The sequence below is a fragment of the Anopheles arabiensis genome, chromosome 2 (genome assembly GCF_016920715.1).
Source record: "Anopheles arabiensis isolate DONGOLA chromosome 2, AaraD3, whole genome shotgun sequence".
NCBI lineage: Eukaryota > Metazoa > Arthropoda > Insecta > Diptera > Culicidae > Anopheles > Anopheles arabiensis.
The window spans coordinates 109,431,297-109,458,932 of record NC_053517.1 but is presented as its reverse complement, the minus strand read 5'-3'; the positions used below and the strand labels follow the sequence as shown (position 1 = coordinate 109,458,932).

Below are 27,636 nucleotides of genomic sequence, written 5' to 3'. Positions count from 1 at the left end.
GAAATATATAATGCGCAAGTTTAAATATATCTATTCCAAATTGTATAAAATAAAACATTTATCGTTACAGTCGCGAAATTATTCATGCATTCAGCACGAAACTCCTTTGAGATACGTTCAGCATCCCTGCCGGTGAGTGTTCCCAAAACGAACGTACCCCGAACGAACTAGTGCCCGAGTGCCCCTGCATCCTCTCAGAGAACGCATTTCACGCAGCGGAGATGGATGCTCGAGCATAGCCAAACGCAACATAGCTAAGACAAACCCAATCTCAACCGCCGAACGGTGCGGACGTGATTTTCGTAGCTCTCCCGGTCGTCGTGGTTTTGCCGTTTGCTCGTCTCGCCTTTGCCGCCACACAACACAGCACTGCGCCGCACTGTGCCACGGGCGATCGTGACGATCGGTGCTCTGTCGGTGCTTAAGAAATCAGGGTTAGTGATAAATCCGGCGTTTGCGGTGAAATCTTTGCAGCAGCAACTAGAGACGACTGCATTCAAAAGACGCACTCTGCACCGGCAGCATCGTTGCATAACATATAATTCATCTCGGATTGGACACCTGCGGAACCAATTACCCGGGCAGATAGGTACATAAAAAAAAAACTCGTAAAAAGTGCATTCAACGGGGTGAGTGTGAGTGTGTGACAAGTGACATTAGAGAATCTATTCGATTCGATCGATCGATTGATCGATAGATCCGTGCCGGGTTGAAGTTGGTGATGGTGTCGTTTTAGGAGGTGATTTGGTCACGATCGAAACCACACGAAAAGGGATACTTAATAAAATCGCTTATTAACTTGTTATTAACCGTTGGTAAGTCGTACAGCATTGGTACGAGAAGCTCAATTATGGTTGAACCGTTGTGGCTAAAAATGGAATCCCATCGAAGCTCGAAAAGGCATTAAGGTTGGTAATGAAAATCAAATGCCAATTACTCCCACCGCTCGCTGTTGGCTTCAGCTCGTACTTGATCGATTGAGATGATCGAGCTTCCTCTATCGATTGGAGTAATCAGCCCCAAGCCCCGGAGCCACAACAGAGATTTTCGCATGATGAATGCACCAAATGTGCACTGCTGCCTCCCTCCTCGCCCATTGCCCAAAAGGGTCCAGTTTTAATTGGATTATTTTCTTCCCACTATAGGGGCTATAAAATTTGAAACCTAATTTGGTAGGACTACCTCGTTAGCCTCCCACCCATTACCACCACCGAAGGAAGAAAGGGAGGGTGTCAACCCGGGGGGTGGAGAATACAAAAAGAGAGTGCAAAACGTGAACGGAACGTGTGCGCGGGCATTAACATTTTTGCCACATTTTGGTGTTGCGGTTTTTTTGATGCCACCAACTTCAGTTCACCATGCCTTCAGCAGGCCCAACTGGCCCAAGTGCAGTCCAGTGTGTTTCCTCTGTCTGTGTGTGTGTGTGTGTGTGCTTTCATTCTCTCTCCACGGATTATTTATCACCGTCAAGCGTCAAGCATGCGAAACGAACAGGCGAGGAAAAGTTCGCCAGAACAAGATTTTGGAATGTGCCCACCCCTCGTTGTGCCCAGGGGCCCCCCGTTTCGCACGTCGTAGGGCCACGGCGGAAAGGCTGCGGTCGCAAAAATTAAAAACCTTTTTTTTTGCTGTGAGCTTTTTCTGCCTCTCTGCTACTCACACACAGCTTCCCGCTGCTCCACTGCACGAGGCGGGATGGAGCTTCTCCCTTCCGGACCAGGAAAACGGGAACGTGCAAAGGGAAACAAGGGGAAACATAAGATGTAGGGTGTCGTTTTTTTTTCGTTGGTTGGTTCCTCTCCGTTTGCGCTCCGTTTTGCGGTGTGGTGCGAGTGTGTGTTTTTTTTAAATAGTTTATGCTTAAAATCTTTTGCACGCTGGTCGCACTCGCTATGCCTTGCTATGGTTGTCGGCGGTGCAAACCATCCTTCAGTCAGCCTTCTTCCCCCTCGTTTCCCCCCCGTGGTTGGACGTGGTCCTAAATCGCCCGAGGAAATGCTACAACGCGTTTCCTTCTAAAACCGCTTATCTCCCCATTTGGAGTGCAGCGGTTTTGTGATGCCGTCGAAATTCACGCCTCGAGACGGTCGAAAGTCGAAGGCGTCCCGAAGGAGAAAAAATCGTTTCTCCGTTCCCTTCCTCCCAGCAAGGAATGCCGGTTTCGAGGTCGAAAAGGCTACCCCGAGGGGTAATTTGGGGTAGATTTGTATTTCTTTAATTTAATTTTGAACAGCAGAGATCACCACCGATCGGACGCGCGCGCGTTGGTGGTTCTGCTCGGTCACAAGGCGAAGTCGGTGCTAATTGGGCCGTTAACAAGCTGAAAATTAAGCCATCATAAATTAGATCTCCTTACCGCAGTTTGGGGTAGACCGGAACCTGGTGCGTTCGCACCGTGTCCTGTTTTTCGGTGTGTTTTTTTTTTCGTCGATAACCGTCAGCGATCATCATCATCATCAGCGTGATGGAATTCGTTTCGGGAGTCCGGGTCTCCGGGCCCGAACCTGCCGATAGAGGTAGGCGGATGGTAGGCGATAAACTACGCGATATTATGGGCCCACTTGTTTGGACAGCCGTGATGGACAAGATAAGATCCGATCGGATCATTTAAAAAAAGGCTTTTGTGGGATAGTTAGATCGGGATCGTTTCATAAACACCCACATTCAATGAGAATTTGGGGCTGAAGAGGCAATAAATATTCAACACTGTCTTGTTGTGTGTAAAACTCTAGATCTTAGTCTACAAGCAGAAGTGCCAAGCTAGCGCACAAGATCATATCAAATCAGATCAGCATGACTTCATCTCCTGTTCTCGACCCGGCAGCGACAAAGATCTGGACAGTGTAGGCTTGTGATAAAGAGATGCATAGTCTCGATACGGCCACAAGTGTCTTAATTCGTCGCTTCCTTATAATCGCCAGCTTCTTTAACGCGACCATGGTTAAGTGTTCGCTTGTGTCGCGCTTGTCTAAGCTGTGCTTCTGTGTGTGGCAAAGAAACCCCTTCGGAGCCTTCGAGACACTGAAAGTGACATGAAAGATGTACTGATGGTTGCCATGGAGAAATCAAGATGCAAAGGAGAAATACGATCATGATCTTACAGAGCTGTCCAACGGGATGCAGTTTGCAACGGGAACCAACACAAAAATAAATTGGGAACACCTTAAGACAAACATATGAACCTGCCTGCCTGAAGGTGAAAGGGACATCATCAGGCGTAATGGCGTGAACTTTACATGAACTTTGGTGAGTTGGCTACGAAAAATCACCCTCCCAAAACTGGTTCGAACACGATGCGGGCCACATCGTTTGACCCGGCGTTCGATGCGTGATGCCTGAGTGCGCGTGCGTGCGTACGGGTGGTGATGGTGGTGCTTTTTGCATAATGAGCTCGATCGTTTCGAGTGGCTCATCTTGAACTGCGAAAACACTTTAGTTATGATGACGTGTACACTGCTACACAAGATGTAGTGGTTCACACTTACTCGATCGTACAGTTGTGGAACGAAAACCCATACCCAAACGACAGCTTGATCGTGCCTCGTGACCTCGCCGGTGACGTGGCTTGAAGCTTCACGTTCTAAGCGAACCGGGATCTTTCGGTCTGCCAATACTCCATGCAGTTGTCCATTTCACAAGCGACGGGTTACACGGTTATTGGAGTGTCAGAGTAAAGGGGAAGCTTGCTGCAGTTTTGCTTTGGGAGATGTATGCTTTCAAAAAGGGTCAAATTGAAGTGACCGATGCGTATCGCGATCGGCGGTGACATCATCTCGCGCGTGTTTCTGAACGATCGCTCGTCATCGTCGCCTTCAGATGACTAAAGAGTGCACACTGGATGTATAAATATATATTGTTGCATTTAATTGGTTTACGCGTGCTGCGTTTTGACAGCTTTTCGGCAGCCTGTGCCTTCTTCTGGACGCTTCGGGGCTTCTGGGGTTGGTTGAATTTGTATATTCATTTGCACTCATTGCGCTCTGCTTTCGATCGGCGAATGGAAAAAGTCACCAGAACACTCTCCTCCCTGGTGCAGATCGGTGGCGATAATTGAAGCAATTGAAATGGTGTTCACTCTCATTGTGTTGCTTCCCCTGTGATGGTGAGCTGAGCGGTATTATCAGATACCGGATCCTTGCCTGCGGTAGCATGCCTACGTTCTTCGCTGATTCCGATGCTGTGCGCAGTGTGGAATGTGATGCCGCTTGATGTCGACAACTCATCTGAACGCAACGCCAACGGGAGACGCGCGATCGTTTTGATGCGCAAGGGTTGATGCAAATCTGACCGAACGGGAGGATCTGACCGTTGGGGAGTGGTGAGGTCAACCGCAATTAGCCGCTGGATGTGGATGGGGGCAGGAGGACAAATAAAGCCATAAAGTGTGTACTGTTAACTGCACTGTGGGGTTCGGTTGTGGGCAGACCCGAGATCTTGAATCAGTTTTTTGTTGTTCATTCAGCTCGATTAAAACAAGTCCATTAAAGCGTGTAGATGAACACGATGTTCTGTTGGCAGTTAAGGGGCAACGTTTACGATAGAGATCAGTTTGCATGTTTTATGAACTTTCCTCGATATTGCTGCAAGTGGCTGTTGGCTAATGTATGCGATGCTTTATTTCTTCATTTCAGAGCTTTGAGCAAGCCAAGTTGACCACGGTTTAATGTCCGGACACCACAACATCATCATCATCGCTGCTGCTAGTGAATGAACAGTGGATCGACAACACAGCAACGCATTATCAAATCAGGTCAATTTGTATCAGAAAGCAATAACTTTTCAGCCATTTGTTGCACCTCTTCAATAGACCGTCGGAGAGCTCAGTTCCGCGATAGATCGTGTCAGTGTGAAAGTGTAGTTATGGTGCTCGGTGCTTTTGAGTTACTTCCCCTGATGTCCCGATGCACACTGAGTGCTATTGTTAGTGTGCTGTGAAGGTGCAAAAGTGCAGAAGAGTGTACAAAATCACCCTCGGTCAACGTGGTTCGATTAACGAAAACGTGTGCTGACTCGGTGTGGCGCCAGACACGAAACGAAAAACCGCAAACAAACCGTGTTCGGAATCCCTGGAATCACTCCCCGTACCGTTGTAAACAAACCCATCAGACGTGGTAATTCGACACTTCTCTTGCGGAGGATTATTTTTTTGTACGATCGCGCGCACGCGTCCCTCCAAGCGGCTTGAGTGTGTTTAATTACTTGCTTACATCGCGCACCTGAAACCAGGCGCCAGGAGAGTGTGTTTGTGTCTGTGTGTTTTTGTGTGTGTAATGCGATTTTAAACCATCAAGAGCAGCTAACAGACTTCGCAGAACTAGTGTGTGGTAGGGTGATCGTTTCGCGATCGTAAAGTCAGCGCAATTGACCAACGATGTGGTTGGCACCGGTTTGCTGTGTGACGGTGGGGCTGCTACTGCTTGGAAGTCTGCAGACGGCTGGGGCCATTCCACCGAAATTGGAACCCACGGTAAGTAAATTCCGGGAGCGGGCGGGACAGGGGTTTTGGGGTGTCTTTTTCCGTCTGGACAGGAGGGGGCGAATGAACGGCGGGTATCCAGAATTGATTGGAAATTGGAAGATATTGCAGGCGTTACAATTTCCAGAAATCGATCCACTCCGATCACGGCAGCATCACTTATCAAGGCAAAACACCAAACCCTCGGCGGCCCGTTTCAAGAACTCCGAGGCCTGCTACTTGAAAAGATAAATGGCTATTATTTTAACTCCATGTTTCATAAACGCAACGAATGAAAATGAAGTCATTTGTGGCCATTAGCTGCAACATTTTCATCGATCGATCGATCGATTGTTTTCGATGTTTCAAACCAGCAAAAACGTGGAAGATTCCTTTACCGAATGGACGATATCAAAATCCGCCCCAAAACAAGCGGCCTGAAAAGTGTGTGAAGGAACAAAATCACCTTCCATTTCGTCGACCAACGACGTTGTTGCCCTGGGGTAGGAAGGTTGGTTTTGCGTTGCAACTTGTTGTAATTTGTAGTGTCGGGACGCTGCTTCATCCATCCAGGGAATGGGGAATGGTGCATGGTGGTGTTGCGGGAGCGGGGCTTCGGTGAATGATTAAAGCCTTACACACCCCATGGCCCTTCGGTTCGGATGCTTCGGTTCGGCTACGGCGATCCTACGCGTCAATCTGTCTGGAGAACGTTCCTTCGGTCTGGGATAATGGTCTTTCCGCAGGAGAAGAAGCCCAAGAACGCGGAGGATCTTCACGGGCCGGGTTTTTGGAGTTTCCTCTTTGCTGTTTCCACGTTTTTTCTCGAACGGTGGCTTTAGGACACTTGAGGCCATTCGAAAGCATTACTCAAGTACCATCATCATCATCACCATCACCCGAAAAGCATCATCCATGTCCATTTCCAAGCGGAATATCCTTTGCCTTCTCCGAGCACCTTCTTCTTACAAGGAAGGTGCTTTAATTGTTTGGAAACTTTATGTACGCTTCTGAACTCCCTCGTCCGGTGTGTGTCCGGTCCAGTGGTCACGCTTCATCTTGTGCCTCTCATGGTCAAGCTTGCCCCCTGGAGCCCCCGGGACGGGTATGAACGACCGGGCCGGGCAAATGATTCACGTGAGAAGACACTTACCAAGGTGTGTTGTTCGCTCTATCTTTCCGGTAGAATCTTTGCCCTCGCTTGCACTAAAATGGCCATCTTACGGGCTGCTGTAGGCTCCTCTGTACTGCTTTTCGGGGGCTCGTGGTCTCTTGTCTTGGTGCCTCCGTGTCTGCCGTGGTTGGGAACGATGGCTTTTGGAGAATGGCTCGGTGGCTGGCAGGAGAGTGTTTTTTGTTTCTGTACAGCTGATCTTCGTCGTTATCGATTGCTGCTGTACAGACGATCTTCCGCTCGTGCCATTTATCATCCGTGTTTGGTGCTGCTTATTTCCGATGACCTTTTTTGACCACTGGTGAGTGTGTGTGTGCTTCGAGAACAAGAAGCTCTTTTGCCTTTCCGTTTCATGGTAGTCAAAACAGTTTTGAGAACCACAAAGTACTGCAGCTATTGTAGCTTATGAGCCAGAAGTCATACCTAGTTCACTTGTTACAGGTGATGGAATGGCTTTGGTTTCTCTATTATTTCCAAATCTCCTACGACAAGAGCTCACATCAGGTTCCGGGCCATTCGGACGTCTTTCTCAAATCCATTATCTTGCCCCGCTGTGCTGTCTTACACATAAAACAAAATGAGAAGATCCACTTCAGCTTGTTCTTTCACGCTAAAGATGATTCCCCTGTTCTCTGGTCCTGCCCGAGTGGGCTCTTCGTTTCGTTCTGTTCTGTTCTGTTACCTCAGCACCGAAACAGACACACGGCAGAGGCGAACTGGCGAAGAAGAACCACTCGAGAAAAAGGGAAGGTGTAGCTGTACATAGGGAGCGATTGTGTAAAACGGCTGCCGTGTTGCCGCGATGGGCCCCGAGCTCCGGGAATGCTCGGAGACTGGTGTAACTGGAGGTAACTGGAGGTAGTGAGTAAGATCAAACACACAGAGCCACAGCCCAGCAGGGAGTGGCGACGGTTTGTCTGGCACGATCGAGCCCGGGTCGAGGTGCCCACGGTCTATAATGTACTCGAGTGCCCGGGCTGGCTGGCGGACGGTCTCCCGGGACAAGGGTATCCCTTGTTGTTGTTGGTGGTGGGTTGTAAAAGGAACGGGAGAGAAAAAAAAAACATAACAAAACCGAACCAAGAAACGAAAGGGAACAATAACAAGGGCAGAAAGAGCAATACGAATAACCCATCGCTCGATCAGTCGATCGCTTTCGATCGTTTTAATGTTATGGGCAGCAGGCAAGCAGACAAGCAGGCAAGCAAAGCAAAAAAAAGGGAGACTTCCCGAGAATGGGATGTCTTGGAAAACGTTCGCCTCGTAGAGCACAACCACGGCGGTGAATGTGCGGTGAGGTGCGATGCGATTTGGAAGCTTTGAAGTTTGCGCCCTTCTCGCTGCGCGTTTGTGCCGTGTGTCGGTGTGTTGCTGCTTTGTCGTGCGGGAAGCATGGAAGGGCAGCAGCAGCAGCAGCAGCAGCATCACCAGCACCAACAAACGCAAAAGGAGCTAAGGAGCGAAGATGAATAGTTTAACACCAATTTTCTTCTTCCCTTTCGGCCAACCGTCGTCGTCGTCCATCCTCCATCCCTGCGCGGCTCGAGCTTTATACACTGACTGAGGTCGAGGGAAAAGCCGAGAGGTGTTTGGAATTTGATCGTGAAACTTTTACAAAGGTTGATCTTTTTGTGTTTCCACTCGGGCGTGTGTGCTTTTTTTTATTCGTACATAGGCTGATGCCTCTCAGCCAAACCATCGATATCGTTGGTTGAATGTATGTACCCCAAAACCCGATGCGATGGTTTGCGCATGGGATGGGCGTAAAAGGTAGAAGCAAAAGGATGGTCGGCGGGTCGGCAAACGAATGCTTTATGCTAACGCTTTCTTAGTGGGCAGTTGATGCCTTTCGGGGTTGGTTTGATTTATTTGGACAATAATTTGTTCGATTCGTTCGAACGATCGAACGATCGATCGATCGTCTGTGCGCGGCGGAGGCCAGACTCTCAGCGGAAAGGCTTTTTGTAACCGAAGGTTTGCCCTGTTTGACTTCTCGAATCTCGAATCTCGTAGAAATAATTGCTCTATTCGTGCTCAACGAGCGAGCACGCCTCCGGTACGACCTGTCTTGTATCTAGGGGTTTGGGCGCGTGTGATCGATCCAGCCAGTGGGACAGTTGGCGGCATGACGCGTGGGTATCGCCGCAGCAGGAAGGAAGGGCTGCTGTCAAGTCACGCGGGCTCAGACTGCTCGTGGCCCGTGCACCACGATCACCCCCGCGATCGCACACAGTTGCTTGTGGTGCTTGTTTACAAAACATTACAGCTTCCATAAATAAACAAACAAATAAACATCCCGTGAAGACAAACAAGAACGAACGATCTTTTGGAGATCTTTAGAAAAGAGAGAGGGAGCCATCCCAGCGTTTTAGACATATATGTGTCAGGTGAAAGGTGCGCGTGTGTGCGTGTGGAGGCTTTCGTTACATCGGACACACAGCCATCCCAGACAGAATGGCACCAACGGAGGGATCTTGGTGCAGTCTGCAGGGCCTAATGTGGATGCCTGGTAACTGTCCGGACGCATCCGGATGTCTTTAACACATGCCTGCCGTCTGATGGCAACGCGTCAAACAGAGGTGAAGCGCGATGCAAACGACGAAGGTCAGCTCGTTGAGATGAAATAGTTGACGACCACGGACCGGGAGTGTTCGTTCAATAAACCAGATCTTAACGAAAGCTATAGAAATTAGGCAGCAATTTGAATGTTCCAGGTGCTTGGCTGAACGATGGAACTTAGAGACATACAGTCTAGCGTCTGAGCACCACCTGGAGTCTGAGCAACATAGGGAATCTTTGGTTTTGTTTATTGGAACCTGCGGGAATTGGACTGGATATGGACGATGAGGACTTGCTTGCTTGAATGTGAATGGAAACCCCGGGAAGCTCTTCTAGCAGGTACTGATGTTGTCTAAAAGGTCGTAAAGCCTCTACATGGGCTCAGCGTTTACCTTTGTTTACAAGCAACTGACAGAGTCAGTTGAGATATTGCTGGCTTTATTCTACAGACATCGGAAGTAGACTTTGTGCCCTTCCTCCGATTTACATTGCCAAAATTGAACATCCAAAATACCGTTTAGTGTACGGATCTCCTCCAGACGATCATGATTACGAATACCAAATGCAGCTGCAAGCGCATGCCAAATTATGCAAACGAATGGGATAAAATTTAGGCAATTTCAATACTTTCCCCCTATTCCCCGGTCCGAACTGTCTGAACGTAATGCGTCACGACGACCAATTTCTGGCCGCATCACACAAACCAGCAACGTCAGCACCAGAGGGTAAGATTAAACGTTACTAAACGAAACATTTCCTTTTGTCATAAAATATTAATAAAGAGCAATAAGCAACGGGTAATGAAGTGTGACGACTTCCATCCACCGTCCACGCGTCAAGATGATGGACCCCGATGGGACGCGTGATGTCTGCCACGTCCATGTCCCGCCGTGTTGAAGATTTTGGTGAATGATTGTTCGCTTGATAATCTGGAAGTCGTTCACCTCATGAGCTAAGGTCGAAAACTTCCCAAAAGTTAAAACCCTTCACTTGAAAGTCCAAACGAAAGTAGTGGAAAAAAGCAGCGCCAACAAACCAGGCGCCATTTACGCACACGCGCTCTGCAATGCGTGCTCTCACGCGTTACAATTATTGCGCAGCATGGCAAGACGCACAAGACTCGAACATCGGATTGTCGCGGATCCTTTAGCAGCGCGTACAGAAACGATCATCCCGCGGCTGGCAGGAGCAAGAAGGCTGACGTCGTCTCGCCAACCCACGAAATTGAGTTTGATTGAAGCGAATTGAGGTTTACGATGCTGAAGTGCGCCATTTCGATGATGAACCCTACCTTTGCTGCTGATGCTGCTGTCGTGGGAAGGGAAGGACAATGGGTAGAGAAAGGTTGTATAACCTGTATCCCTTGATGGGTTTTGGAGTAGCGAAGAGAAATTAGATTAGCGTCCGCGACCAGGCAACCAAGAGGCAAGAGGGAGGTTAGGGCAACTGTCTCCGCGTATCTGAGCCGCATGGTAGCGCATTGTCGCGAAGGGTCAACACGCCATCAAACTGGACCAAATGATGTTTATGGTATGTCGTAAAGGATTGTTACAACGTCGTGGCTTTCATGCACTTCGTGTTGCGATTGCTTCTAATTCGGACGTAGGACGGGACACATAAAAATCATTGCTAGCATCCCAACGAGCTCATCGTTAAGCTTAATAGTTCGTATCGCAAGCATTGCCATCTTTTTATCTGACCTCATCTTTTCTGTTCCTTTCTTTTGCAGGTAAGTCCAACGAAACGAGCTGTGTTGCTGGGTTGAGCTCGCGAAGGTATTGTGCATAAAGCCTTTTTTCATATTTTTAGCATCATTATCTGTCACCAGAAGTAGGCGTCTGTGCTGGTGCTGCTGCAGCCTGACGTATCTCTTCGTTACCATCTCGTGAAGCACCGGCTTAAGCGATGCATCCGTGTTTGGTGTTAACACAGCGCCAATCCCATAGCATTGGAATGTTGGAATTTGCCAAACCAAACCCACCACCTTGCCGGTTCGGTTCGCTCGTGGGTGGAATGGAAGCGGGGAGGCCGATGAGGGTTTCAGTTTCGATGTCTTTGGCGCTGCATAAATTTGAATCACATTATGAACTATCAAACGACTCGCAAATGAATCATAAAGATCACAAGCCAACGATAAGGGTTTGAAAGACCGAACGAAAATCGGCCCGGACGCAAAAACAAAGTGCGAAAAGATTCGATCGTTGTGGACGGCGTGATCGCTCCTAACGATCAATTTGGTCTAAAAGATGGTTTTGTTTGGAAATGAGCAAGAAATGCCTTTACCGTGCTGCTTGTTCCACGATCCTGGTTCATCAGGTTGGAATGGGAGCTGACCTCGAGGCTCGCAGTGGTAGAATTCCGGTTGGATCTAGTTTTTGCGTAACCTTATACGTTGTAGATGTCGTGGCTGTTTTTAACGACCACTTTTAACATAATAAAGCTGTATTTCATAGGGTTAAAGAGAGAGAGATAGAAAAAGAACATGTTTTTGAGGAACGACTGCAGCGTTTTAAGCCTCAACGTGGTTGCCGCTGGAATGTTCCAGATTAAGGTAACCTAGCCCATGAGTTCCATAAGGGAAGACATTAACGAAGGGATGTCCCTCTAGATCTCCCGCTAGAACACCGGCTTACGCACATAAATCATAATAATCTTGCACGGCTTAAATCATCGAGATTCGAGCGGGGAGCAATCATCGCGTGTCGCCTAATCGCTTGTTGGCAGTTTGTCACTTAAGTGTCGACCAGCGCTGGCGTCTCCCATAGCCCGTAGCCCATGCCGAGGGAGATCTATTTATCATCAGTCCTGTCCGCGGCTCAATGATTGCGAGCACGCGGAAAACTTCCGCGTCGCTGCACCGGGTCCACCGGGTCCAGGGAATGTGCTCGGCGAAGGTGCCTGCTGGCACGCTGGGCCCCTTTCGGTAAATAGACGAAGAGCTAAAGCAACGGCGCACGAAACGATTTGAGCGCGCTAATTGATGCAAGAGTTATGACTGTTATGGAGCACGCGAAAGTCATTCGCGCGTATCATATCAGAATATTAATTCGAGAGCACGATTTGCGACTGATGAAGGCAAATCAAATAGCGCGGGTCTCTGCGTCCAGATTCCCCATTGCTGGCCAATAGGGGAATTAAACTGGCTGACGCGCAAACGCAACCGTTAAACGGTCGAACGTTTCGAGCTATCAATTAAAATAATTGATTTATCATCGGACCGGATCACAGGGTGATGCGTGATCCATCATCTTTCATCGCCTATTCTAAAGAGCTGCAGACAGTTGGCTTTAGAATGATCGAAGATCGGGCACAAACACACACACACACACACGGCCACAAATTGATCCCGGATATCTGGATGGGAGGATGTTTGATTGAGCTGTAAAAAGTGGAGTCTTGCCCCGAATGCTAGATTTGTTTGAAGTCTTGGGCATCTTTCTCTCTCTTGCTCTCTCTGTCTCTCGTCGGTGATGTTTGCTGAGTGCAAATTTACACATGGCAACACCACATGATTATTGGGAGCTTCCAAAATCTGGAATTCTTTCAGCTGCGTGAGCTGAGGATGAAAGAGATGAGATCACTCGACCACAATCACCCGGAGCAAAGCAAAGGTGGCAATTCTTCGTCAATCATCGTTTTGTTACTTGCTGTTTGTCAAGTGAAACAGACGTTAAAATAAACAGCATCAATTAACCAGCGTGAATGGTTCACAATTTGTTATACGATCAAACACATTGCAGACCGTGGTCGATCGCGATCCCATCGCGACCACTCACACTCACCGAACCGTGTCATAGAAAGATCAATATTGTTTTTCAATCGAACAAACACCGACCAAACTGTCAAAAACAACAAAACAACCATTTTAACTAATGAAATTCCTCCAGTGTGTCCACACGTCAACACCACTCCTTATTCGTGTTGATCTTATGGTGGTACTGGGACAACCCCGAAAAAAACTAAAAATCCGGATGAAATTTGCATATCTGCCCCACACGGCACACCACTTGATGGGATGATATCTTGTTTCGACGATCGTCAACCTTAGGGGTCTCGTCCTGGTCAACCAGTTTGACGCGATTCCGGAGCTCGCCGTCCATCCATCTCACTGTCAAATGGTGGCGTCAAACGGTAGCGTCGATCGTCAGGTTTGCGTCTCCATTACCTCAACGGGTCCAGCTCGTCCGCGGACCCCGTATGGCAAGTTGGTAATTTTTTAACGGCGCCTATAAATCTCACCTCGTCTACGATGCGGAGACCCCATTGGTGGTAAACCGGTATTCATGCCGAACGCCTGTATCCTGTAGCAGTTGAGCACACATGTGCTGGGGTCTAATGCTCGGGCTCGGTTCCCCGGGCGCGGATGCTGGATGCTTTGGGGAGAGGGGGGGGGGTTTGAAGATCTCCCAAGGAACTGATCTAAAATAACAAAACACGACGACTCCTAATAGCGTTGGAAAAGGGGTCGTAAAAATAAATAAACCACACGGTGCGCGATCTGTGTGACACGCTAACGATCGTACATGCGATCGCGGTGCCAATGCTAATGGGTGCCTAAAAAACCAACAGTCGGTGGAGAGTGGTCGGTGGATAATCATTTGCATGCGACAATCTTCTGCTGGGCGAGGGATCCATAAATGTTGACGATAAGGCGCTGGCCGTTTTTCCTGAGGCTCCAGAAAGCTCCAGCAGATGCTTTCATCCCCATCTGGAGATTGTGTTTTATCTGCACATCGTGTTAGAGATTCTGTGAACACTGTGCACCTAATGATCTTTTTTTGTGACAAAGGTTAAAGATTAATTGAAGTAAGAGGCATGTAATTTAATGATTGAGAAACTATTTTGAGCGTGCGTTTCTTTTTTTTAGATTTTGGTGGCGCCTCTTGAGGTGCAAATTGATTGTGGGGAAAACCTTCAGAAACTATTCAGCAACCTGTCTGGGACTACTCTCTAAGCCTTTGATGTGTGTGCTGCTGTGGAGGTTTGGAAAGGTGCTGCAATAACAAACGGCATTCAGCTAGCGCCAGCGGAACATATGCAAATTTGCTCGTAAATCAAGTAGCAGCAGCAGAAAAAATACACAACGTTGAGGCAAAGTCGTAGCACGACAGAGAGGGACAGCAAGAGAGATCAGGTGGGAATTAACTGCATGTTTGGACAACGGCTCCATTAGGAAGAAGTCGGGTATCGGTCGTTCGGGGAGTCTCATGGCGACATGGCGAAAGAAAGGCATTGGAATGTCCGGTAGAGTAGCTTGAGCTTCGGCCCCAAGATTACCCCAGAGGCCACTGGCAGAGCTGGCGCCTTCGCGCTGTGTGCAGAGGAAGTATGAAAAAAGCACAAAAAAAAACAGAACAGATTGGGAGTGTAACCATGCATCCATGCCTTGTGAGTGGCAAGAAATTGGCCACAAACACACATAAGCGTAAACAATCGATGTGACTGTTTGCGTTACGATTTTTGCGAAAATGTAGCAGCAGGGGGAAAGGAAACAAACACCCCACCGCCCCGACGCTCCGACGGTGTCTCGAGTGCGAAATGTTCCGGGATTACCGAACGGCGTGTGCACAAATCATCTTGCGCGCCGTGATCGTGAACAGGCGCGTGGAAGGGTTTGGAGCATGCTGGGATGCTGCCGACGATCGGACGGGCTGATCTGTTTAATGTAGTTCGTTGTAAGGGGGTAAGAAAAAAAGGGCGAGTTTATTGGCAAGTAGTGCTGCATTTCCCTTCCCCCGTTCGGATCAGACTGTCCTTCCCTGTCGACAGTTTGACAACCCTATTCGCGCGAAGGTGGAGGGTGGAACAGTGGTGCAGGGGGCGCCAGCCACCCGGCGCATCGCGCGATGCCGTGGCTGAGAGCTGAATGCTCTCGTAAAACAAGCAAATTGATTCTTATTATTATTACCCGACCCGGCAATTAAAAACATTATCCGGAGCTTGTAAAACAAACAATCTCGTCGTCGTCGTGGTCGTCGTCGCCGCCACCGATTCGATCCGAGGGGAATGAAACGGACCAGCGCGGAGCGCTAATCCTGCGTAATGTCTTGCTGCCTTCAATTCGCGAATGTCGTGGGCTAAACTGCAAATGTGCGCTGAACGGCCAGTGAAAGGTCGCTGCGGTTGAGAGATTTCCAGCGTGTCGACGTACTTAACGGGTTGGGGGGAAGCGTGGTTGTTGGTTGATTTTTTTTTACACCGTTTCGACTATAATAAACGAGGTGCCTACACTGAAAGGGCGTGATCGAAGGCGTTCTTTGTTAGTTTAATGGGCGCCAAATGGGCGCGCGGGAGAGAGACGTACACGAACGGGGGATTGAAAATTGAAGGGTTAGTAATTAGCATATTCATGTGTATTTAAAATACATTTATGAAAGCAATCGATAATTAATGGATATGGAGGGGGTGGGAGGGGGATCTATAAATGTACTTGCAAATAGGAATGGATGGTTTTGATGTAGTTAATTCCAATGTATGGCTTCAAACTGAATGGGTGATAAATATAAGTTATCGATTGAAATTGATTATTAAAATGCATCACTTTGTATCACTTTTACCAATCACTTTGGTTGCAGTCCAGCAATGCTATACGAATCCAATAAGAAGCGAAAATAGTGCAATAATTTAATCTTTTCTTATCGGAAATCTTCAACTGCACACGAATTGTAAGAATACGGCGATAATCAACACGTAACTGTCGCCAAACTTTTCCTGGATGTTACTTCAAGTGTGAAAAGATAGAGTGTGTTTTAGGCCTAAAAAGTTATCGTCCTTTCGCTCTGAATGCTGATAAAATACTGGTTGGTTGTGTGCCTTTCCCATCCATACCAGGATTGGGTTGATTTATTAAACATTTACTTACGCTTCGTCGTAAAGCTGTAACATTGTACATTATGTGCCTTCCGTACCCTCGCGTTTTTTTTTATATTTCTGCTCGAACCCTTCGTCCAATTCCGAGCCAACAAGATACTTGGAAGATAATTTGATTTGTTTTCTTTTATTTCCTCCCCCGACCGAAAGGGGGTTGGGGAAGGTTTTACGATGTTCTCTTCCAGTCTACGCAGGTTTTACAAGAACACGCAGTTAGAACTAAAAAAACACATAAATGCAACATCTTCTCTCTCTCTCTCTCTCACTGTCCCACGTGGGATAGACGGTGGGAATACGTAGCACATGTTTAGGGTTATTGACTTTCTACCCATGTTTCTGAAAAACGACCACTTTATTAGCGGAACACAGTGAACAGGAATAAAATTACTCTTTCCCAGTCCAGTAGCACCGCGCCGTGCCTTTTTCCCGTATCTTGCGACCGTTTAATGGAATGGAAAAGCGCATACTATATTTACTGGCGTTGCCATGGCAGATCGATTTGCTTCGACTCGATGCGCGATACCGAATGGGTTCGATTAATAAACCACCAGCACAACCACCGCCCGTGTGTGCGGGCACCTTGGCGCTTCCAGCGGTTGCCCCGGTGACGGAAAAACAGACTGGACAAACCGCGGAAGGTGCGCGGTTTAGTTTGTTTACTCGCTGTGCGGTGGTGGTTGTTGGCAGAGGCTTTCAATTTTCCAATTCCAGGTGAGGTGGAAATCGTCCGCCGTTGTCTCATTAATCCTTGCACAGGAGGGGCATGCAGAGTGGAGGAAATTTGCATGGCCACGAATGTGAATGTGTGTCGTTCGGGTCGTGTGGGCGGGTCGTGCGGGGACCCGCTGAGTGTCAGTGTCAGTGAGCTTGCATGATTAGCTTGTGCCCGCTATTGTCTCGGTGGTGTGGCGGTGGCGCCTGTCAAGCCACCAGCAGCAGCAGTGAAAGCAGACGAACCAGTATATAACGTAAGGATAATTTCCATTATGTAGGATAGGGTTTGTTTGAGAGTGTGTGTCTTTTTTTTGGTTCGTGTGTCTCACTAATATGTAACTCTATCTGCCCCTAGATTCCAGCCCCATCCTATAGGAAAGAGTGTGACAGGAGGGTCTGCTCTACTTGCATCTACCCCCCCGGGCAGGAGCCGGGAAGCCTCGATAGGACATCGAATGCAACCGCGATTTAGTTCACTCCTAGCACATCACAGCGATGGTAGTAGCTTGAAACGATTGTTTGTGTCTCCTCTGTATTAGAGTACTCTTTCGTTTGTTGGCTTGGAAGGTCCTTCTTGCTTTAAGAGCCTCTTTAAACCCAAAACCTGACAGTTCAATTTTTGTGTGGGTGTGTGTGTGTTCTCTTCCTCTCCCTCCTCCTCAATTATCGGTTGGTTGAGTGTTTGGCCTTGTGCTCATTAAATAAGCTCACTTTGCTCAAAATCTAATTCTTTCAAACGTTCCAACACCTTGACACCTTTGATGTCTTGTTGTTTGGGGCGTGTACGTGTGGTTGTTTTCTTCTTCTTTTTTTGCCACGCTTTATCCGGACCTGCAGAGTCCCAAGAAGAAAATGTCGAAGAAAGAACGTGCACGGCTAGAGGCCGAACAGGCCGAACATCACCGGATGGAGCTGGAAAAGGAGCGCCAGCGCAAGGTGGAGGAAGAAAAGATGCGTAAGGTGCGTGAGAAGGAGGAGGCCGAGCGCAAGCAGGTACAGGAGATAGTGGCCAACAAGCTGCGCAAGGTGCAGCTGGAGGAAAGCTACACCTATCTGGCCAGCATTCGGGAGGAGGTGCGAAAAGTGTTGGCCGATGCGAAGAAGGAACGAGAGGTGAGCTGACACAAGCAGAGGGAAGATTCGGAATTAAGTTCTTCAAACTAAACCGTCGGTGCATCTTGCAGTGGGAGCAGTATATGCGTTGCAACGGGTTACCCAACGCTTTCGATCCGGCCGATCTGCGGAAATATCTGCACATCTGGTGCGAGAACATCCGGGACACTAACGAGGCGGAGCGCAATTGGTTGCTGCAGACGAACGAGCAGAGCATCCTGACGCAGAACGTGAACGTTGCGAACCTGTCGATGGAGAGTCTCAAGCTGCAACAGCCCCAGATCGGCAACACCTATGCGGCCAAAGCGGTGGAAGTGTTGGGCATACTGGAGGAAATCGATGAGGCACTGCACGACTCGGACGTTCGTCCCTCCATGGTGGAAGATTTGAATGAGGTTAGGAAGGGCGAGGCATGAGGGGATGGTGATGATCATCAAGTGCGATCATACGTATGTTTTGGTGTCCCCCGTGTCGTTGCAGTTAAAGATGGAGTTTCGTAACGTTCTGGCCGATTACATCGACGAGTTTGCGTACAAGATCTTGAGCAACATCAATCGAGACATGGAGCTGAACGGGTTGCTGGAAGTGTCGCACAAGTTCGAATCGCCAGTGTTCAAAACGCATCTGTTTGGGCTGCGCGACATGCCAACACCACAGCTGTAACTATGCAACTTAGGGGGGTAATGTAGGGGTAGATCCTATTCTTATTTTGTGCTTTTCTATTTTGTGCGTTCTATTCAGCAATCCCAAAGAGCGAGCCAAAGAGGACAGTAAACATACGAGCATTGATTTTCCGAGTCTTGGTTTTCATCTGACACTGCCGGCGGCTGTCAAGTGCCACAAGGCAGCGATCCGGGGACTTTGGATCAGCTACGATCACTGTAGTGACTACTGCCCTAGCTACGATATGCCTTACAAGCAGGAGAACTTAGCCGGTAATGAATGATGTTTACTGTTGTTAGTGGCAATGGAGGATTAACTCGTCTCTGCAATTGTCTGCCCAGATTTACGCATAATAAGTCGCATTGAGTGGAAGAAGCGTAAGGAAATACTGAAAGCTGTCTACGAAGAGCCCAAAGAGAAGAAGACCGACTCGGACGAGGACGACCAGACACCGCAGGACATTGATGTGGACAAAATCTACACGGAGCACGCTGACGAGCTGATGAAGAAGGAACGCACGAAGAAGGGCGCCAAAACGCTAAATTTGAGTGAATATGACGTGAACATGCGTAGTCACCGGATTGTGGCCGGTGTGTACGCCATCGACTATCTCGAGCAACCGATGCAGGATGTGAAGATCGCAAAGAAGACACTGCTCCGAACAGGTACATCATAGAAGCGCGTGATCTAGGTGTTCTAGGCCTGCTGTGTGACTCAATCCTTCTCTTCCCCTCATTTCCCCGCAACGGTATAGTGCCTCAACCGGGTAAACTAAAGCGCAAAAAGTTCTACCAACCCTACCGACCACCGCCAACACCGCAACCGGGCGTTCGACGACTTCCGGAAGAAATCGAGGCGGAAATCAAACAGATGGAGGAAAACCTAGACAAACTCGCGCTGGTCTCGGTGCAGCTGCCCGAGAATGTGTTCTGGTTCGAGCCACCGATCGTCTGCCGCTGGGAGCTGAAGGAAGAAACGCTCGAATCGGATCCAAACTTCGCCAAGTACCTGGATCGACTGGAGAAGGCCCAGCAAGCAGCCAGGGAGCGCAACGAACGCTCCAACCTCGACCGGCGCACCAAGTACGTGGAAGACTTCAACATCCTGGACGTACCGCAGCACATCCCGCTCCGGGCGATTGTGACCGACTTCGTCATACCCAAGCTGCCGGACAGCTGCAGCATCAAGATCTCGGTGGCGGAAGACAAGCGGCGCGCGGCACAGCCGACCGCCGCCGCCGGCAGTGGTGGTGGGAAGCGATCGTCCAAACAGAAGCGCCGTCTGCACAAGATGCCGTCGAACGTTTCGCTCGGCAGCATCGTGTATGAGACGAAGATACCGGACTTTCTGTACGCGACGCGCAACCCGCTGCGCATACTGAAGGTGCTGGATCGGCGCAACCGCCAGTGCTATCCGTACGCGGGCACGTCGGACAGCGACGATCTGGACGATTACGACGAGTCGGACAACGATGTGGTGCAGAACCGCAGCACGAAGCGGAAGGTGTACATGTTTTCCAGCTTTATGAAGGATTTGGACGAGCTGCTGGAGTCGAAATCGCCCAAGCTGCAGGCAAAGCTGGAGCAGGAGCTCGGTGCGGGTGGGCCGACGGGTGGACCGGGCAAGCAGTCGTTGCAGGTGGCTCGTTCCGATGAACCGCGCACCGTCCGTGGGGAGAAGGGCGAGAAGGGCAAGAAGCCGGCCAAGAGCAAATTCGACTCGGACGATGAGGACGTCGATTATGGCAACATTCTGGAGGTGGGCAACTACAGCATGGTGGAGAACGACAAGCGCTACATTGGCAAGTGGTCCACCCGGGACGTGCACGACGTGAAGTTCAACGAGGACAAGCTTACGATCCAGTTCCGCGTGGGACGGCTCGGTTCGTTTGCATTTGCCGCGAATCGGTACAGCAACGTACCGTACCAGTCCTGGGAGCTGAAGCCAGACATAAAGAAGTACCTCCAATTTGTGTCCTAGTTTTGAATGCTTTGTTTGAATGCTTCAGTTCATTCTTTGTTTGGAGCCGACTTAGAGCAGCCCTTGTAACATATTTCCATCAATTCCAGCCCCGGTACGGTCACCTTCTCGCTCACCGCATCGGTAGTTAGCACGGAGATGACCATCACGGAAGCCGGTTTCCGTGTCAACTCCCTGCAGGGCGGACCTACCCAAGCGTTGCAGGAAATTCTCGGCCTCACCATGTCACTGCGCAAGCTCATCAAAACGCTCCGGCTGGCGGCAGTCGATCTGTTCCCGGAGGATGACGCGTTCAACTATACCGAGGGAACGTGCGAGAAGAACCCGATCATGGAGTCGCACCTGTACGATTGCATTGGGTTGCTAGCGCTGACGCACAACTTCTCCTGGTCGCGCTGGAACCTGCTGTCCGGCTGTCGGATGTGTGTGTTGCTGATGCGCGAAATCGTCGAACATCGGCGACTGCCGAACCACTCGACGCTGCTCGTCACCCCGCTGAAGGCGTCCGTGATCGATACGGTAGAAGTGTCGCCGGTTTTCAATCCGAATCCAGTCGAGGGGATGAATGTAAGAAGATGGACGGGGTACAGTCCTCTGATAGAGTGGAATGTGACAGATAGAGCTTTCTTTCCACTTGCAGCATTATGCCGATCTTTATCATCTGGGGCGCGATCAGTCGCAACCGTCCTCCAGGATCAAGCAGGAGAAGATGAGCCCGATACTGCGCGAGAATGTGACCCAGCTGCTCAAGTCCGTCCGACCACTCAGCTTCTCCTAGTGGTGCTGCAATTTATTTACTATTAAGAGCAATAAAGTTGGCTATTTCGATCTTCTCGCCACTGTCTAGTGTTTTTTTGTTTCTGCCGTGTTCCGACCATTATCTCACAATCTGCTGCATGATTGTGGCGCATTCGACGCCAACGAGTGTTAAGCAGCGAACCTTATTTAGTACGCACTAACGAGCAACAATGTTACCGGCGTGAATCGCTTTTATCGTATTCAAATTGCTTTCTGGTGAGCTTCCTCACCTCATTCTCTCTTTCTCTGGTACTCCCCTCGACCAGACTACGACTGTATCTCAATAACGAGTGTCACTCAATTAATAGGACAAGATCGTAAAACCATTTGCTGACAGTTCTGCACCCACTGCCGTCGCACACCACCGATCGTATGCACAATGTGTGTGTGTATGTGTGTATTTGCAAACACAAACTCACACAAACAGTGCGTAATGCTAGCGAAAACAAACATCGGTTGCGCTGTTAAGGAGGGGGTGAAAGAAGCCGGTAATCGGTTATAACAAGCCATTATGGGGCAAAAAGGGGTTGCCGTTTCAGCGGTCGATCATACACACACACACGATCGTAGCCGCGGAAGCAGCAGAGCTGTTGGAAGTACCGATCGAGGAGAAGCACGAACAGCTGATAGGAACAGCACTGGTCGGTACTGGTGACCGGTGGCCTCCGAGGAGATTATTGAGATGTGGAAAAATAAATAGACCAACCTGAAGGCAACGACGCCTCCTCGCCCAGCCGCGTAGTCGCGGAACAAAACAAATAAAAGAAAAAATCACAAAAATTAATAATCACTAACGAGGCCCCCATAACTTAACGGACAACGTACGAAACAAACGAATGGTAGCGGGAAATGTTTGGAGAGGCATACAGGGACGCAGTGTGGAGAGTGGTTTGCCGTACATATTATTTTTATTGCGGAACGTCCAGGCCGGGCAGCCACAGCCGCAGCAGCAGCACCCTCTTGAACTCGCGCGCGCACACAAAACGATAACGCTGGCGCCGGCCGGCTTTGCGTACGACACAAAACGAGCCGCGACTGCCACTGGGGGAGTGCATGTACCCTATTTCCCTGTCCGTTTCGCGCACGGCTGAGCCGACGGACATGTGGTTCGGAGTAGTAACACGCTCAGAATGCCGTAAAATCTCGCATTCCCGTTAATTATTCCACCTTCAGTAGCGCCCAGTCCCGTGTCCGGGGCCAGGTGTAACGCTGCAATGGACCATTTGAATGCAATTCTTATTGGAATGAACTATTCAATGTAAACGGGGCTTTGGGCGGGGAGAAATGTTGCTCAGCTTAGCAAGAAGATAAAACATCATTAGCTAATACACACATTTTCCTACCATCATTCCAGATATCGGAATGTGCAGCTAAAGGAGGCGAGTGTGACGAAAGCAAGGGACGTCCGGTGTGTGGAAGCGACAACAAGACCTATCCGACCCGTTGCCATCTCATCCGGGCGCAGTGCAGCGGACATCAGGTTGCCTTCAAGCATCGAGGATCATGCAAAGGTCGGTCCGGTGACTAGTTGGGAAGTGTCCAGTAGCTCATATTATTACTACAACTCCTCTACAGATGTGTGTATTGCTTCGCGTACGTACGCCTTGCAGCAGCGTGCCTCCTCGCCGTACACGGTGAAGTACGTACCGCGCTGCCGGGAGGATGGAACGTACGCACCGGTCCAGTGCATCGACGGTGGCGGTTGCTGGTGCGTTAATGGGCAGGGCAAGCAGCTCCCGAACACGATGGTCCAGCACGGCAAGCCAATCTGCGTGAAGAAGGGCAAATCGAACCAGCGCCGATCGTCGCCTCGCAACCCGATCCGAAACAAGCGCAGTAAGTCATGAGCTGTCAGGCTGTTTTTTGAACGTATTTCCCAATTGTGTCAGGTGAAAGCAATTTAACAACAAGAATAACCTTTTGTGAATTGCCAGCACCTCCGCAATTTGCCCAAATCCCGAATTCCGGAAAGCAACCGTAATATTGATCCGGATTATGCAAATTGGAATTGGAATCGCCTTTCACTCGGGTTCTAAAAATAGCTCCGCTTATTTCCTACATGCTTAAACACATCAGAGTATGCATTGCTTTCCGTTTTTGCGCGCAGGTTGCAGTGGACTAGATCGGGCCGTGTTCAACACCAACCTGCTGAAACTGTTCCAAAACGAGCACGTCCGGGTACATCAGCACAACCTAACGGGGCCAATCAACGAAAAAACCGTCCTGGACTGGAAGTTTAGCGTGATGGATCTGAACGGTAACAATCTGCTGGACAAGACGGAGTACCGTACGATGAAGCGTCTTATCAAGAAGGTAAGAAGGAGTGTTGAGAAAGCGAAGCCACCGTCACGAAGATTAATCTGGATCTCTCTCTCATCTTTCCATCGGTTCGGTTCGGGCGAGAGTAGGTTGTCAAACCAAAGCGCTGTGGCAGATCGTTCGGTAAGAACTGTGACGCCGACCAGGACGAACGACTGTCGCGTAACGAATGGTACAACTGTTTGGCAAAAGACGACGTCACACGTGAGTAACTCTTGACCGCCTTACCTTCCTTGTACGTTTCTGTAGACTCGCCCGCCAGCAGGTTCTTGGGTTCTCTTATCTCGCACCGTAACTAGAGGGTAGAGATCAAAATTCTTGGTTTTATTGGAATATTTAACCTGTTTGTTGTTTCGTAGTGCTAGCAGACACTAACGTCAATGGTGACTGACGCAGTCAGCTTTGGGTGTAGCGGTAATTAAGCTCTGTGCCTACTAGATCCACTTACTGTGTGCTTATTAGATATCCGGTGGGGATGTTCTTTTTGGACATTGGCCACCATCATGCGTAAATAACCCGTTGGCGGTATTTAATTGTGGTTCTATTTTTCTTCGTTCTCTCACATAATATCACTACATACACACACACACATATCGTATCACTAATTTTTGAACCATCACATATCTCATGCACATGTTTATTCCTTGGTTCTTTTACCTTCCTCATTTCGGTTCCCCTTGAACACCTCACATCCTTCCATTCATAACAAAAACCACCTTTAGCTCACAACCCGTCGTCACAATCATCATCATCAACATCATCAATCTCTAGTTCCTCTTCCGGTGGCTCTGGACACTACACTGTTCCCCATATGCATCAACATCATCATCATCATCACTATCCTAGCACACGCGGTGGTATGGGTGGTGGGTCTATCGGAGGCGGAGGCGGCGGCGGCGGTGGCAGTAGCAGCGTCAACGTCAACGGCGGCACCGGCGGTGGTGGTCACTTTCTCCGTGCCGACGACGACGATGACGACGACTCACAGAATATCTCTAATGATTTCACTGACGATGACGATGACGATCATTCAGAGAATGAGTACGATTCGGACGAACTGCCCGACAGTGATAATGCACTACTGAACGGATTGCCGTTGCCCGTTAACGGATTGCAGCCATACCTGTGTATGTATCTACTTTGCCCTGATCACTCCTCTTTCCACACTCCCTCTTTCCCTTTTTGTACCACCTCCCTCCCCTCGCTCCTCAAACACTTTATCACACACACGTGTCAAAAAGGATCGCTGAAGCTGCTGCCCAAGATGATGGTACATCCGTTTATGTTCTGTTCAAGAAATACGTTTTTGCTTTATGTTTAAATCGTGTAAAACAGCACCAAGTATTACGCGAGTACCCTCAACACATTAAACTAGGCTAAATTGCACCGTAGAGTACTGTTGCGGGTCTTCACCTTAACCCGGCACTCAAAATCGCACACACACACTGGTATCAAAGCCAACACTGCACAGCACCTCAGTAAGAATCGACGATCGTGTGTAGCCCCCCCAAAAAAAACAGAATCAACCTCTAAGCTTAAGAAAATTTCTTCCAACAACTCTGGTTTTGGCTTTATAACAACAATACAAAAAGCTCTTTAGGGATTGTTGTGGGTTTAGTTGCACAATCTGCCAGCTGTCCAGCGGGTCTGTCTGCAGCACATGAATTCTCAACAAAACCTCCAGAGCTCAGTGTTTCAACCATTCAACCAAATTCATTACTAATGTTTCGGCTAAACTGCGCTTCTGGTGGCGTACAAAATTCATCCACATTCCGATTCTTTCCCTTTGTACAACTCCCCCCTATCGTTCCTTACATGAGCGTCAAACGCTATTGGAAGTTCGAAGTAATCACACCGCTGTTTGTTTACCGATAACTCCAGTGCTCCAGGGCAAAACGATGGTAGATCCCAAGGGTGAGGATGACGCCATCTTTAAGGATAGTGAGGCCGATTCGGACTGCTTGAGCGATCGCAAGTACGCTTTGGATGAACAGAAGGTAAGCGGTTGCTAGGCGTTGTGAAGTAAGTAGGCGCTGACTAGTCCTCTTTACCCCTGTGTGCTGATCTGTTGCAGTACGGTACCAACGCGTTGTATGTGCCAGAGTGTACACCGGACGGTCGGTACCAACGTGTGCAGTGCTATCGCTCGACTGGCTACTGTTGGTGCGTGAACGAAGACACCGGCAAGAACATCCCCGGCACGTCTACAAAGGACGAAAAGCCCGTCTGCGACCAGTACGCATCGTCGACGCGACCGATGAAAGGATGCCCGGAGGAGAAGAAGGTGGAATTCTTGAAGGACTTGAAGGCATTCCTGAGCAAACAGGTGACAACATCGTTCGCAGGGTAAGTGTTTCGGAGAGGGACTTTGGGGTATTGGACGGACATTGAACGAGTTATACCTCTGGAATTGCAGAAAAATCATTCCCGTGTGGAATACGGAGGAGGAAAAGATTGCCATCTTGAGCTTTGTGCTGCTGGACAAGAACCAAAACAAGCAGCTCGAACGGAAGGAGTGGAAAGCGTTCCGTGAGTTAGTCACCGCCACTAGGTACGTTGCTGAGAGTAGATCACCAGGAACAATTTACATATCTAACATCTCATCCCTCATCACCCATTCCAGACAACTGCGCAAGTGTGGCAAGAAAATGCCTCGCTACTGTGACGTGAACAGTGACCGGAAGATTACCCTGTCCGAATGGATGAGCTGTTTGGATGGCAAGCGAAACAGCTCCGTGGATGTGGCCGCCATGAGCGCTCCGTTGGTGCAGGCCGAGGTAAAGTCTCCCACTAGCAGCAGCAGTAGTAGCAGCAGCAGTAGCGGTAGCTCCTCGTCGACCAGCTCAAAGTTTAAGGGCAGGAATCCGTTGGAGTTTGTGCTGAAGAGTGACTAGAAAGGACACGAGACGAGTGAGCGCGGCATCTAGTAAAGCGAGACTTAAATCCTAAAATATCGCATCGATCTTCCCGGGCCTGAAGGATGCCTCCCGCCCGTCGACACAGGGAAGGGTTCGTATTTTGCTTATTATGTTGGTTCGATTTTCACTCCACTCAGTATTCGCGTGTAGTGGTGGTGATCCACAGATACCAATGTCCTATACTACTACTACTACCCCTCTACCCCCCAAACCCGCTGTATCCAGTGATAGAAGAAGAAGCGAGCTTTCCTTGTAATCGTTGACCATATGGCGCTACACATCCGTTGATCGGCAGTGATCTTCCGCGGTGTTTGGTTTGAATTGTTTCGCAGTTTGAGGCGAAGATCAGTATTAGCAATCGAAAAAAAAATAGGCAGCAAAGGCAGGCTCCAAGATGGAGGTCGAAATGGGACGCATCGGAAGTAATGTGTAACTCAAACCAGAGATCCCATCCATCTGGTAGCGCGTGGAGCGGTTTTTGGTAGTGCCGGCGAGAAATTGCTAAAAGTGCGTGTGATATATGTTATTCATTTCTATTGCGTTTATATTTAAGTACAAGCCTAACAAACCCAGACCAGCAAACAGGTGGAAAAAATGGATTTTACCTCAAACGACAGGTATAGAGGAGCGAAACGCGGAAATAAGGAGAGAGGACAAATGAAGGATTAATACGCAGGTTAAACATATTACTGTTAGGATTACGTTTAAGTAGAGTGTAGGAAGAACAAGGCAAGGCAGTAGAAACAGAGAGAAACCATATTTAACGTACCGGACGAGGGACGCTTCCCATTTCAATGTCACAGATCTGTCGCTAAAGCACTATTTATCTATTGCCTGCGTTAGTGCGCGTACATCATATCACAATACCAGTACGGCCAGCTTATTGGAGGAGACTTATCTCTCTCTCTCTATCTCCTGTAGGACGATGTAAGCAATAAGCATGAGATTGTTTATTTTTCTTCTTCTCTTTTGTATGGAAAATAATAAGTATGGCTTCTGCCGGTCAGTTAAACTTAGTGCGCCTAAGGCTCTGTCATCTGTCACAGGGTGTAGGATGAGAATGAAAGAAAGAA

General features: G+C 49.0%; 2 protein-coding genes across 10 annotated transcripts; both read left to right on the top strand.

The window, feature by feature from the left end:
• The first annotated feature begins 232 nt into the window (after positions 1 to 232).
• On the top strand, positions 233 to 27,575 carry LOC120898312 (SPARC-related modular calcium-binding protein 2). Of its 8 annotated transcripts, none has more exons than XM_040303983.1 (11): positions 233 to 434; positions 4,632 to 5,467; positions 22,681 to 22,837; positions 22,902 to 23,162; positions 23,434 to 23,639; positions 23,735 to 23,849; positions 24,368 to 24,772; positions 25,527 to 25,642; positions 25,720 to 25,991; positions 26,062 to 26,196; positions 26,269 to 27,575. In XM_040303983.1, the coding sequence occupies exons 2-11, from the start codon at positions 5,372 to 5,374 to the stop codon at positions 26,537 to 26,539; spliced, it is 2,034 nt and encodes a 677-aa protein (XP_040159917.1). In that variant the 5' UTR covers positions 233 to 434; positions 4,632 to 5,371; the 3' UTR covers positions 26,540 to 27,575. The 8 variants fall into 8 exon arrangements, with proteins under 8 accessions (XP_040159917.1, XP_040159915.1, XP_040159916.1 ...); XM_040303981.1 differs by having other exon boundaries at positions 233 to 589; XM_040303982.1 differs by having other exon boundaries at positions 233 to 629.
• LOC120898309 (dynein intermediate chain CFAP94, axonemal) lies at positions 13,609 to 21,360 on the top strand. 2 transcript variants are annotated; one of them, XM_040303976.1, is made up of 10 exons: positions 13,609 to 17,026; positions 17,128 to 17,270; positions 17,610 to 17,885; positions 17,957 to 18,280; positions 18,366 to 18,544; positions 18,627 to 18,820; positions 18,890 to 19,213; positions 19,303 to 20,506; positions 20,618 to 21,095; positions 21,169 to 21,360. In XM_040303976.1, the coding sequence occupies exons 2-10, from the start codon at positions 17,268 to 17,270 to the stop codon at positions 21,304 to 21,306; spliced, it is 3,120 nt and encodes a 1,039-aa protein (XP_040159910.1). In that variant the 5' UTR covers positions 13,609 to 17,026; positions 17,128 to 17,267; the 3' UTR covers positions 21,307 to 21,360. The 2 variants fall into 2 exon arrangements, with proteins under 2 accessions (XP_040159910.1, XP_040159911.1); XM_040303977.1 differs by lacking the exon at positions 13,609 to 17,026 and having other exon boundaries at positions 17,039 to 17,270.
• Positions 27,576 to 27,636: the final 61 nt, after the last annotated feature.

Bases quoted from the DNA above. Each gene is read 5' to 3' on its own strand.
- LOC120898309 (XM_040303976.1), top strand. The intron at 18,821-18,889 runs GTAATGAATGAT...TTGTCTGCCCAG, and splicing joins CAAGCAGGAGAACTTAGCCG to ATTTACGCATAATAAGTCGC. The intron at 20,507-20,617 runs GTACCTCCAATT...CATCAATTCCAG, and splicing joins CTGAAGCCAGACATAAAGAA to CCCCGGTACGGTCACCTTCT.
- LOC120898312 (XM_040303983.1), top strand. From the start codon at position 5,372: ATGTGGTTGGCACCGGTTTGCTGTGTGACGGTGGGGCTGCTACTGCTT. The intron at 22,838-22,901 runs GTCGGTCCGGTG...ACTCCTCTACAG, and splicing joins GCATCGAGGATCATGCAAAG to ATGTGTGTATTGCTTCGCGT. The intron at 23,850-24,367 runs GTGAGTAACTCT...AACCACCTTTAG, and splicing joins GGCAAAAGACGACGTCACAC to CTCACAACCCGTCGTCACAA.